General features: G+C 39.8%; 1 protein-coding gene across 6 annotated transcripts in view; it reads left to right on the forward strand.

The window, feature by feature from the left end:
* rbfox3b (RNA binding fox-1 homolog 3b) overlaps nt 1-14559 on the forward strand; it is a 329672-nt gene that overhangs the window by 270483 nt on the left and 44630 nt on the right. For all 6 annotated transcript variants that reach the window (XM_089128114.1, XM_039667225.2, XM_089128113.1 and 3 more), the window contains one exon: nt 2812-2949. In XM_089128114.1, coding sequence (XP_088984240.1) covers nt 2812-2949 — 138 coding nt within the window. The remainder of the gene's footprint in view (nt 1-2811; nt 2950-14559) is intronic.

Consider the following 14559-nt stretch of genomic DNA (forward strand, 5'->3'; position numbering starts at 1 on the left):
GGTGATTAATGCTGGGAGATAAATGAGAACGATGTATCACACTCCTCCCTGCAGCGGAACCACACATCGAGTGTGTGTGTGTGTAATGAATTACGTTCTGCATGCACATACATGTGATCATAAATCACACGCTGCATGATTTCACACTCACGCCAGGATGTGTTTTGCATGTACAAGAGGAAAAAAAATCTTCAAGGTGAATGTCACGAAACTTGTTAAGAACGTGTTTGGGTCATAATCAAAAGGAAAAATAAGAAATGATGTTTTGCTGAAGGAAAAATATAATCCTTTTAGATCCAGTTTTGATTGGGACATTATTTACATGATCATTAAGCACATTCCCCCAATTATCATTTCCATAATGCAAAACATATTATGTAAATTAGATTAAAGCTTATATGTAATTATATTATTTGTTATATGCCATTAAAAATCATATATAACAGTCATTTTTATGGCATTACTGGAAAAAATGACTCTATTACAGCAATGGAAATATAATGAGAATTATCACTGAGAACTGTAAACAAACATATGGATTATAGTTGGTGGCCTTAAGCACATTTTCGCGCAAATTCATCTAAAAGCGCCAAATTTGGCACAGATGTAGCTCAGGTCATACTGAAATGATTTAGCTAGGGCGCCGGAGCCAGCGACCCTTGGGGTCAAGATGGCGGCAAAATCCAATATGGCCGCCGCCCAAAAAGGGTTCCGGCTATAACTTTTGAACCACATGAGTTACAAATACAAACTTGAAATGTTTTTCAGCTTAATTGATCACGGGAAACACATAGAAATGTTAATATTTATGACCCAGTATATCTGGACCCCTTGATCCTCCAATTCCAAAATGGCCGCTGTCCAAAAAAGCAGTTTGGGCTGTAGAATGGGGCCTTACATCCCATTGTTTGCACAAATTCACCAAATTTGGCACAGATGTAGATGCATACTGAAATGATTTAGCCAGGGCGCCCAAGCCAATGGTCCCTGAGACCAAGATGGTGGCCAAATCAAATATGGCTGCCTGTAAGGGGAAAAAAACGAATGAATTATTAAAAATGTATAATTAAAAATGAATTATCATAATAATCACCGGATCTCTCATCATGAAATTACCTATTTATGTGCTTAAGTCCCCCAACTATTACAGTAATGGGAATTTGCAGTGGAAATATATAGTTCAGTCCTGAAACTCTAGAGGGCGCAGGCTGATTGGTCACATCATTACCGCACGGCACAAGCTGATTGGCCTGTGCTGATCCTGCAGCCAATGAGATTGCTTGCTCAACATTTAAATAGTCTGGTTCAGTGTTTGCATATCTTACATGTTCACGGCAGCGTCGCTGTGTGTATTAGCAGGAACAAGTTTAGAAAGTTTTTAGTTTTCATGATTGAAATTGGGTTTATTGGCTTTTTTCTGTCGATGCAATGGTCCTAAAATAGGGTTTAATGTTATTTTCTTGCTTTTGTCTTGTAAACATGACCCCGCATTATTTCTACAATAAACTAAACCAGAACCAGTGAAATTTAAAATCAATTTGTTATATATATATTTTTTTTTATTAAAGGTTTTAATTAGTTTATACCTTTATATTTTCAAATTTCATTTTAGTTAGTTTTTTTTGTCTATAGTATTATTTTAGTTTATTTTATTTTAGTACATCAAGTTTAGTGAGGAATGAGGAATGTATTAGAGAAAAATATATATATTTTTTATAATATATAGCCTATTCTAATATTTATATTCTTTATATTTTAAGAAACAAAATGTTTTTTTTTAATGGTTTTAGTTTTAATTTATGCTGAAAGTGACATTTGAGACCTGCAGCAGAAGAATTGTTCAATTTTTCAGACTCAGTTCCTCTCTTAAAGCAACACACACCTCCAGAAGGGGGTTTTCACAGTGATGTCATAGAGAACCATTTTTGGAATCTTTCTAGAATCTTAAAAGATTCTATTTTTAGCAAAGAGTTCTTAGCCTAACCTTTTTTTTCTTAGTGAATCTGAAGGTTTTCCACTTTAAAGAACGTTTTTTGGAATGAAAAGAAAGACTCAATTGATGTTTAAGGTTCTTCATGGAAAAATCAATGCCAATAAAGAGCCTTTATTTTTAAGAGTGTAAGCAATTGCGCTTGCAATATATCTAGTAATTTATCAGGATACTTTTATGTTTTTGTCGGATTCACCAAATGACTTTTCAGACTGACTGCATGTGTGTGTGTTACGAGCTGATGCAATAATGTTGGTTCTCTGTGTTGATGTTTTGATGAAGCCCATGATGCTCTGGGGAGATTTGTTGATGTTGCTGCTGTTGTGTGTTTGAATGAATCTGAACATTTTTTACCTCAATGATGACATTCTGATGACATGCTGCTGTAAGGGAGCACATGAAAATGTGTGTGTGTGTGTCGTTCTGCTCGACTGAGCTAGCGGAGAGAGAAAACATCTGTCACACGCGTCTGAAGTTTCATTTGTGGCGGATCATCAACATAATGATGGAAACAACAAGCCAATGGCCTGAGTGTGAGTGTGTGCAGCAGATATTTGTCAGTATATCTTGTGTGTTTGGGCTCCTCAGACAGTAACAGGTGAAGATTAATAATCGTATCGTAGATGCATGACCTCAGGTAGGCCACCATAACTCAACGTCTGTTTATCCGCGTGCCGCTTGAGTGAAAAATGATAGCCGCGGATAAGTAGGCTAACTTACTATCCTTCATTTGTTTGTTTTGTTTCTTCACTGTGAGCCTAACCTGTGGCTATGCGCATTAATGAACGGACGGCTCTTTTGTCTTTGTTTCCCTCGGACAGACGGAAGACGTGACGCAAACGGAAGTTTCCCAGCAGGTTCAACATTCGGACTCCACGGAAAAACAGCAGCCCAAGCGGTTACACGTCTCCAACATCCCCTTCCGCTTCCGGGACCCAGACTTACGGCAAATGTTTGGGGTGAGTCGATGTTTCGGCCCTTCGCACTCTGTCTGTTAGAGAAGTGCACTGAATCGTTAGCCGAGGACGATATATGTAACAATAACGATGAAGACGTCATTTTAAAAAGCCCTGCAAACAATAACGACACAGAGGAATGATATCGTTAGAGAGTGGTTATTTTTTCAAGCTGATGAACGATAAAACATTGGCAGACAATCGGAAATCGTTTAAGCATTTAAAGGGACAGACGCGCACTTTTATTGCGTTATTGAGATATTCTGTGTTGATGTGGACACTAATAGAGTTTTCTTTATTGTTATCGGTTCTGTAGTCTAAATGGGGTGGTCACTTACGGTGCGTTTACACCACAACGGATTTGCTTAAAACGGATTTTCCGCTTAGAACACAAGATTGTCAAAACGATCCGCGAAAAACGACTAAAACGTTGCATTCTGCTGCCAGGCCATTAGATGGCGATGTAACACTATAGAACACGTAATACGCATGTGCATGACATCATTGTCTTCAGAGATTCGTTTTTTTGCACGGAGACTGTGCACTTTGAAACCCGTTTTCAAAATTTTGAATTTTCAGGCACGCCGTTGTCTTGTAAACGAGTGACCAAAACGCATAAAATGTTTTACTTTTTAGTTGAAAATGGTTTTGCGTAAACAGGCCCTTAGTGGTTAGTCAACATCAAAATGGACACTATTTACTATTTAACTATTTCCCCGCCATTGACGGAATTTTCCGGCAATCTATATTTTCAGTGCTATAAACTAGGGGGCGCTGTTACGCATCTTCTGAAAAACTACACAATCTCGACAGAAAGCATTTGTTTTTCTTTAAGACTGTTTTTTTTTTTTTTACTTTTAAAAATTTAATTTGATTTGAAAATTTTTCGTTTAATTTAATGTATTAAATTTTCGGAATAAAAATTGTTTCACCAAATAAAAAATGTAAAAAGATATACCGGTACATTTATTTGCAAACAGTTTAAACGAGATTAATAATTGGATGTATTGCAAATATCTCAGGCGATTTTGCTTAAATAATTTAGAGAAGCTGAAATATTAGTAATTTTGCCTTGTTTTCCGTTACCAATATCTAAACATTGAAAAACACATGAAGTGATTTTATGCTTAAAACAAGAAAAAAAAATATCAGTCAACAATTTTGTTTTTCAATTTTCTGACCCCATTGGTAGACATTTGTTCTTGTTTTAAGCATTTACTCATTCTAATACACTTCTCAAACGCCTCGGATTTTACGAGGCGGATAATTCGTACAAATTCATACGTGTTTTTGCTAAATCTTCGTATGAATTCGTACCCCTGCCCCCGCCCCCTAAACCTACCCATTACTGGAGTTTAGACATATCCTACGAATTGGACGTGAGATAAAATAAAATAAACGTAGAATCTTACGGTAAGCCGTTTTGCTTCTCAAATACATGTATTTTGATGTAAGAGTGTGAATACGTTTGTATTAGAAAAGAACTGTTGCAAGATATTTCCCACTCTCTGAATATCCGAGTTGCATCCACCGTTCTGACCGGCGGGGCAAATCAGATGATTACAGGCTTACTAAATGCACAGACACTGTGCGAGCCGATTCCTTCTTATTTGCTAAAAGTCATCTCAATCATCCTAATGACCCGTCAGCAGCCGGCTGGCCAGAAAAGCTGCTTTAAACAGCGCTCATTTGTTTGGGCCGGTGTCGGCCAGTGGCTCTGTGGAAAAGATGATGTTAATTACAGCACAGACCGCCGTGTAGCCGGATAAATTACGTACAACATGGTCTGTTTCCCCCATCATGCTCTGTGATAGCTGGATTATTGTTCTCAGAGGCTGCCAGGTCTGTGTGCGCCAAATCCGCTCAGTAATTAGCTTGCGGTCGTTGTGTATAGGTGATCCGGAGACTGACAATATGGACGACTAGGGACGTTTGTTTAATTACTTTTAACCAAGCTGGCATCAGGAAACCGTCTGAACCTTTCATTTGTCCTGCGAAATGAGTTTTTTAAAGACACACTGACTGTAAAAACTAAGGTTAATGATGATGATGAAACGATGATTTTGGTCATGTGACGCATATTCTACCCAATGGATAAAGTGGCATTGTGCTATACACTGCCGGTACAATGATACACTGCAAAAAGAAAAAGGTTTTCTTACCTAGTATTATTGTTTTGTATCTTGATTTTATAATTTTTTAATTGGAATGGAAAACATTTACTTGGTAAAACAAATTCCTTAAGATATTAAGTTCATTTTTGTCAGATTGAAAGTGAGTTTTTGCTTAAAACCATAAAAAAGTATCTGTCATTTTTTTTGTCTTTTTATAGAAAAAAAAAAAAAAATTCTGACCCTGTTGGCAAACTCACTTTATTCTGATACACTTTTCAGAATATTAAACGTCAATAATTAAGTGACTTTATGCCTAAAACAAGAAACAAATATCGACCAGAAAAATAACAATGTTTTCCCTTTTGGATTAAGTTTATTTTCTGACTCACTGATATATATTTTCCCTTGTTTTAAGCATAAACTCACTCACCTTATTTATAATCACCATATTTATAATAAATCCATCGTATTTAGAAAATATGATATTAATCATATACTATAATGACATATATATTTATTGTCACTACTCCAACGCCATAATAAATTAAATTTTTATTCAACAACATTTTTTGATTAACTTTTTTAATCAAAATAAACAGATATTATTAACTTAAAGGGATACAGTAGTTCACTTTGAAATTAATTTTTGGTATGTTTTATCTTACCTCAAGGGCATCCAAGATGTAGGTGTCTTTGTTTCCACACTAGTTTCAATTTTGATATTTTTAGGTCAAACCGTTGTTGTCTGTCAGTCATATAATGGAGGTCTATGGTCACCACCTCAAAGAGCATGCACAGAGAAGTCCAAATTAAACATGATTTAATGACTCGTAAATATAAGTACACATTGATGGCCTAAGACATGAAACGAGCGGTTTGTGTGAGAAAACCAACAGTATTTATATCGTTTTTACCTCTTGTAACTACAGTCACGTCCAAGTGATCTGAGGGCGCGGGCGCTTTGTGGCTGTGTTAATATAAATACTGTTCGTTTACTCACACAAACCGCTCGTTTCGTGTCTTAGGCCATCAATGTGTACTTACATTTACGAGTCATTAAATCATGTTTAATTTGGACTTCTCTGTGCATGCTCTTTGAGGTGGTGACCATAGACCTCCATTATATGACTGACAGAGAACGGTTTGACCTAAAAATATAAAAAATGAAACTACTGCGGAAACAAAGACACCTACATCTTGGATTCCCTTGAGGTAAGATAAAACATACCAAAAATGATTTTTGAACAAAACAAAACACTTTTATGATACAAAATGCGTTGATCCTTCAATGTTCGATAAAAACATATATATTTTTTCTGAATCATACACTGTGGGAGCACACTTTCTTCAAGGTTCTAACAAGTTGAGACATAATAAGCACCATCTGCCCGCCGCGGACTATGCAGTGAGCCTCGCTAATGACTCGCCGCCACGCTAACAAAGCTTGGCGGCGTTGATTAGCCTTCGTGGCTAATGGAGATTTAGCCTGTGGTGAGCAGGGCCGAAGCTTTCCTTTGCCAAGAGAGAGCGGTGCAAGCTAATTAGCTGCTTGGCTAACGGAGAGTCGAAGCTAAATGAGTGGGGCGTCAGGTTAGCGTCGCGGGCTAAAGCGCTGGGGTCTGGGAGCCGCTAATGAGTGCAGAAGCGCGGGGGCTCATTATCCCGATTTATTACTGAGGATGTCCATATGGAAATGTGAGGTAGGAGAAGAGCGTTCCTGGAAGTAAAACCCCCGGCTTTGTGTTGGCTTACGGGCTGTTTCTTCTTCCCCTCTGCCTGTGGGCCTCAAGGGCTTCTGGGAATCTCTCTCGCAGGGGGCCTTTACCTTCATCTTAGACGCCACGTTAGCATTCCACCTGCGGCTCTGCTCTTTTAAGAGACGGAATTAAAGATCTGCTTAAATCTGAGCAGCGAACAAGTCTTCATCGGCATGGAGTCCACTCGCATTACAGAATCAGAGCACTTCAAAAGACGCAGTCCGTGCCCAAACCGCCTTCAATACTGCTGTGCCAAGCAGAATACAGCATTAGCTCCTTTTTTTTTTGGCTGGGTACTTTGTGCATAATTGGAAAAGCCAGATAATCCAGCTTCTGAGGGAGAATGGTTTTACTCTGGACATTCAGGGTTGAATTGAGAAGGCCTTTTAAATTCTATATGACTTTAGGTTGCAAACAAGATGCAGAATTGACGTGATATGGTCTCTTTTTTTAAAACTAGACATGTGAGCTTGATCATAATAAACTTGACAAAGGCTCAAAGTGTTAAAGTTTATGAATATTGGACTTTCAGAATTGAATTGAGAATGCCTTGTGCATTCCCGATTGAGTTTGACAAGAGGATGCATACATTTCCGAATCAATTCAAGTCATTTTTAAGCTAGATTTTCTAAGTTTGATGTTTTAGATGATATTTACGTTATGTATTTTTAGGGCTGTGCAAAAATTAATTGCGATTAATCGCATCCAAAATAAAAGTCTGTATTTACATAATATATTTGTGTGTGCTCTATAGAATTATTTTGTATATGAAGAGTTCAGATGCAAAAGCCTCTAAATGCCATTTGAAATTTCCTTCTTTAATGATGATTTTGATCAAACTTGTATATTTAAGTTCAGTGATTTCACTTAAATGGCAATGATAATTACCTATTAATAGTTATATAAGTGAAATTACCGAACTTAAATATACAAGTTTGATAAAAATCATCATTAAAGAAGAAAATTTCAAATGGCATTTAGAGGCTTTTGCATCTGAACTCTTCATATATAAATACCTATGCATGCATGTATATATTTAAGAATTATTTGCGCTTAAATTATGTATATATATAAATACATAATCTATATTATATAAATATAAATATTTTATATATGCATAACACATTTTCTTAAATATATACATGCATGTGTGTGTATTTATATATACAAAATAATTCTATACAGCACACACAAATATATTATGTAAACACAGACTTTTATTTTGGATGCGATTAATCGCAATTAATTTTTGCACAGCCCTATATATTTTATCATATTTAATAAACTAACTTGTGAACCAGAGAGGAAGAACACTTTCCCAGTCAGTGGTTTCGGGGTACTTTTAAGCTGTTGCCGCGGGTTATTTTTTTTTTCATCCTCGGGTTGATTTCCACCCACGTACATATGATTTTGGCGCTCCAACATCTTAAAACACCCCCAGACGTACAAATTCAGCTGAGAATTCAGCTGCCGACAGAGAAAAACATATTTTTGAGCTCCTTTTGACTGGCTATTGAGGTGCTTTTGTTGCGCAGACCTGGCAACCCTGCAGTATGCATTGGTCTGTTTACTGCTTACACTCTCAGAAAAAAAGGTACAAAAGCTGTCACTGGGGCTGTACCTTTTCCAAAGGTAAATTTTGTACCCAAAGGCTGCATATTGGTACCTTAGTGGTACATATTAGCCCCTTAAAATGGACATATTACCACCTGAAAATGACATATTAGCTCATGAAATTGACATATTAGCACCTACAATGTACATATTAACACTTAAAATGTACATATTAGTACCTCAAATGTACATATTACCACCTAAAATGGACACATTAGCTCATGAAATTGACATATTACCTCCTGAAATGGACATATTAACACTTACATGTACATATTAACACTTAAAATGTTCATATTAACACCTAAATGTACTTATTAGCTCATGAAATGGACAAAAGTTTACCTTTTGAAAAGGTACAGCCCCAGTGACAACTTTTGTACCTTTTTTCTGAGTGTGTAACACCTAAAATGGACATATTAGCTCATGAAATGGACATATTAGCACCTAAAATGTACATATTAACACTTAAAATGTACATAGCACCTAAAATGTACATATGAACACCTAAAATGTACATATTAGCACTTAAAATGAACATAGCACCTAAAATGTACATATTAACACTTAAAATGTACATATTTGCACCTAAAATGGACAAAAGTTTACCTTTTGAAAAGGTACAGCCCCAGTGACAGCTTTTGTACCTTTTTTTCTGAGCGTGTAACACCTAAAATGGACATATTAGCACCTAAAATGGACAAATTAGCTCATGAAATGGACATATTAGCACCTAAAATGTACATATTAACACTTAAAATGGACATATTAGCACCTGAAATGGACAAAAGTTTACCTTTTGAAAAGGTTCAGCCCCAGTGACAGCTTTTGTACCTTTTTTTCTGAGAGTGTACACATTTCCTCTTCCTGTTATTCCAATTCAACTTCCTGTGGGGTGTGGCACAAATTGACACTAATTAATTGAAAAGGAGCCAATTCTTCAATGCAGATTTTTGCAGTGAATCACTAAGTGCTTTGTTCCCTGCGACGCTGCGCTAAGGTTTTACTGCACGTATGCATGAGAAACTGCCACCACAGGGGGGGTATCTGAGCATGCTCAGTAGAAAAGATCACTTCCCCTACTGTACGCAACTTTCCTACCAAGCTCATTAATCTCTATCACTGGTCCATTAGGCCTGGTTAAAACAATTAGCATCTGCGGCACGCTAGCCAGGGAAAACCCCACCATACAACTCGGAGCTCACGCTGGGGAGTTAATGTGTTTGTGTGTGTCTCTGATTGAGCCCTCCGCAGAATGTGCATTCATTTGAATAAATTGATAGATTTCAGCCTACAGTTTCACACAGATGCTGATTGGATGAGCAATAATATTAAGCCGTTGCAGCTGTAGCACAAACAGAAAGACGATCAGAGTACTCCTTAAATGTTATTGCACGTGTTTCGTTTAGTGTCAGCTTCTAAAATTCGGTTTGCGAAATAAAACTGGAGCTATTGAGGTGTTCAATTATATGTGGAGAGCTGCTCAGGTCATTCGTTGATAAATGTATGAGATTTCTGACCTTTGATGGGAGACTTCGGTGTCTGAGCAACATCCCAGATAGCAAACTGACCTTGAATCAACGTGGAAACATGACATCGAAACAACGTTGATCTGACATTGTTTTGCTCATCGAATTAACGTTGAACCAACGGCAGACGCGTCATTCTTTCAAAACTAACGGAAAATCAACTTGAAATCAACGTTGTTTCAACGTTATGAAAGCAAACCAATTTTCGATTTTCATTTAGCTTTGAAGAATGCCGCAAAATCAACGTTGTTTCAATGTCATGAGAGACGTCGTTTCCACGTTGATTCAATGTCAGTTTGCTGTCTGGGTACATTTTAAGTGTCAATATGTACATTCTAGGTGCTAATATGTACATTTCATGAGCTATGTCCATTTTAGGTGGTAATATGTACATTTTAGGTGCTAATATGTACATTTTAAGTGTTAATATGCACATTTTAGGTACTAATACGTACATTTTAAGTGTTAATATGTACATTGTAGGTGCTTATATGTACATGTTAAGTGTTAATATGTACATTTTAGGTGCTAATATGTCCATTTCATGAGCTATGTCCATTTTAGGTGGTAATATGTACATTTTAGGTGTTAAGTACATTTTAGGTGCTAATATGTATATTTTAAGTGTTAATATGTACATTTTAAGTGTTAATATGCACATTTTAGGTACTAATACGTACATTTTAGGTGCTAATATGTACATTTCATGAGCTATGTCCATTTTAGGTGTTAATATGTACCCAGATAGCATACTGACATTGAATCAACGTGGAAACATGACATCGAAACAACGTTGATCTGACATTGTTTTGCTCATCGAATTAACGTTGAACCAACGTCAGACGCGTCATTCTTTCAAAACTAACGGAAAATCAACTTGAAATCAACGCGTTGTTTCAACGTTATGAAAGCAAACCAATTTTCGATTTTCATTTAGCTTTGAAGAATGCCGCGTCTGACGTTGGTTCAACGTTAATTCGATGAGCAAAATCAACGTTGTTTCAATGTCATGAGAGACGTCGTTTCCACGTTGATTCAATGTCAGTTTGCTGTCTGGGATCTGAGAAGCTAAAGACTTCAGTCCTTGTTTAATGTCATTGAAATCTGGGAGAAACAATTAATACTCTACCATTTGTCCAGAATACGTTTTTCGGGTTAAATTGACACCAGGGTAATTTTGATGTCCAGTTTGAGTGTTTCTGGACCTTTGATTGCAGATTTTGGTATCTTTGCAAATCCGAGAAACAGTTTGAGAAATTGTGGACATTGTTCTCGTCTGAAAACTCAAATGTGTGATCACTGGCGTCTTTTTCTCTCTCCGAGAAGCAGGAATCTTTCACAAACGTTTCCATTCACACTGTCTATAAGAAACAATTGAGATTTCATGTGTGATTTTTCTTTTCCTGAGGGCAGAGCTGTTAATGAAGATGAAGGCTTCCCGAATGTCTAGCGACTTTTCCCCGACCTCTCAGACAAACGGCTAATTAGCGTTAGCATGTAATCTGACTAACGTTGACCCTGTAACCCCGTCCATTCATCCTTTTTTTGTAGTCGGTCTCTGTAGAGATCAGTGCCTGCTCTTGATCCTATTAGCACTTCCAGCATCGTCTCTCTCCACACAGCACGACGCTCGCCGAGGTTTTATTTTCTACCGCAGTGGCCAAATGATGGCGATGCAGCATGCTTGACAGGGTAATTACTTTTAATGAAATAATACGACCATCACAGGCATCAATTAAAAGCCGTGCTCATTAGAGGGGTTTGCGCTCGTCCCTCATCCCTCCGTTTTCTAACGATCCAAACAGCACGGAAGCTAAATCGAAGATTGCTGAACGTTTCCCCCCTTGGGAGCGATGGCACACAACAAAAACAAGAGGGAGAGCGAGGGGAAGACAGAGAAGAAAGGGGAGCTTGTCAATAGTGAAAGAGAAAAAAACACTGTACACACATATAGTTCTGTTTATCTTTATAATATTACAAAAAAAGTGGGCATACATGACCTGTTTTGCTTGTTTTTATGTCTATGAGACATTCTCGGGCCTCTTGCTGAGACCTCATGCCAAAGGACGCAGATTCATCACATTAGAAACCTCACACAACAGCCTAATACAGAAAAAACTCTCCTGATAGACTTCACGCCAGAGACCTCACACGACAGGCTTATACTGAAAAACCTCTCCTGATAGACCTCACGCCAGAGACCTCACGCCAAAGAGACCTCACGCCAGAGACCTCACACCAGAGAGACCTCATGCCAGAGACCTCACGCCAGAGACCTCACACGACAGGCTTATACTAAAAAACCTCTCCTGATAGACCTCACGCCAGAGACCTCACGCCAGAGAGACCTCATGCCAGAAACCTCACACCAGAGACCTCACGCCAGAGAGACCTCATGCCAGAGACCTCACGCCAGAGACCCCATGCCAGAGACCTCACACGACAGGCTTATACTGAAAAACCTCTCCTGATAGACCTCACGCCAGAGAGACCTCATGCCAGAGACCTCACACCAGAGACCTCACACCAGAGACCTCACACCAGAGACCTCACACCAGAGACCTCATGCCAGAGACCTCACACCAGAGACCTCACGCCAGAGAGACCTCATGCCAGAGACCTCACGCCAGAGACCCCACGCCAGAGACCCCACGCCAGAGACCTCACACGACAGGCTTATACTAAAAAACCTCTCCTGATAGACCTCACTCCAGAGACCTCACTCCAGACTCCAAATACATCACATTAGAAACCTCACACGACAGGCTTATACTGAGAAACCTCTCCTGATGGACCTCACGTGAGAGACCTCACACCAGAGACCTCACTCCAGACTCCAGATACATCACATTAGAAATGTCACACAACAGACATATACTGAAAAACCTCTCCTGATAGACCTCATGCCAGCGACCTCACACGACAGACTTATACTGAAAACCTCTCCTGATAGACCTCACTCCAGAGACCTAATGCCATAGACCTCACGCCACAGACCTCACGCCAGAGACCTCACTCCAGAGACCTCACACCAGAGACCTCACTCCACAGACCTCACGCCAGAGACCTCACGCCAAAGACCCCACGCCAGAGACCTCACGCCAGAGACCTCATGTCAGAGACCTCACTGCAGAGACCTCACGCCAGACTCCAGATTCATCACATTAGAAATGTCACACAACAGGCTTATACCGAAAAACCTCTTCTGATAGACCTCATGCCAGAGACCTCACACGACAGACTTATACTGAAAACCTCTCCTGATAGACCTCACTCCAGAGACCTAATGCCATAGACCTCACGCCACAGACCTCACGCCAGAGACCTCACTCCAGAGACCTCACACCAGAGACCTCACTCCACAGACCTCACGCCAGAGACCTCACGCCAAAGACCCCACGCCAGAGACCTCATGTCAGAGACCTCACTGCAGAGACCTCACGCCAGACTCCAGATTCATCACATTAGAAATGTCACACAACAGGCTTATACCGAAAAACCTCTTCTGATAGACCTCATGCCAGAGACCTCACACGACAGACTTATACTGAAAACCTCTCCTGATAGACCTCACTCCAGAGACCTAATGCCATAGACCTCACGCCACAGACCTCACACCAGAGACCTCACTCCACAGACCTCACGCCAGAGACCTCACGCCAAAGACCCCACGCCAGAGACCTCATGTCAGAGACCTCACTGCAGAGACCTCACGCCAGACTCCAGATTCATCACATTAGAAATGTCACACAACAGGCTTATACCGAAAAACCTCTTCTGATAGACCTCATGCCAGAGACCTCACACGACAGACTTATACTGAAAACCTCTCCTGATAGACCTCACGCCAGAGACCTCACGCCAGAGACCTCACGCCACAGACCTCACGCCAGAGACCTCATGTCAGAGACCTCATGCCAGAGACCTCATGCCAGACTCCAGATACATCACATTAGAAATGTCACACAACAGGCTTATACCGAAAAACCTCTTCTGATAGACCTCACGCGAGAGACCTCACGCCAGAGACCTCATGCCAGACTCCAGATACATCACTTTAGAAATGTCCCACAACAGGCTTATACAGAAAAAACCTCTCCTGAAAGACCTCATGCCAGAGACCTCACGCCAGAGACCTCACGCCAGAGACCTCACGCCAGAGACCTCACGCCAGAGACCTCACTCCAGAGACCTCACTCCAGAGACCTCACTCCAGAGACCTCACTCCAGAGACCTCACGCCAGAGACCTCACGCCAGAGACCTCACGCCAGAGACCTCACTCCAGAGACCCCATTTCAGAGACCTCACGCCAGAGACCTCACTCCAGAGACCTCACGTGAGAGACCTCACGCCAGAGACCTCACTCCAGAGACCTCACTCCAGAGACCTCACGCCAGAGACCTCACGCCAGAGACCTCACTCCAGAGACCTCACGCCAGAGACCTCATACCAGAGACCTCTCGCCAGACTCCAGATACATCACATTAGAAACCTCACACAGCATAGTATACTGAAAAAACTTCCCCTGATACTAGAGACTTTATTTTATTTAATAGGTATTTTTATTTTATTGTATTTTCATTTTAGTTCAAGTTAAA

Source organism: Pimephales promelas, chromosome 3 (assembly GCF_988280905.1).
Source record: "Pimephales promelas chromosome 3, fPimPro1.hap1.1, whole genome shotgun sequence".
Taxonomy (NCBI): Eukaryota; Metazoa; Chordata; class Actinopteri; order Cypriniformes; family Leuciscidae; genus Pimephales; species Pimephales promelas.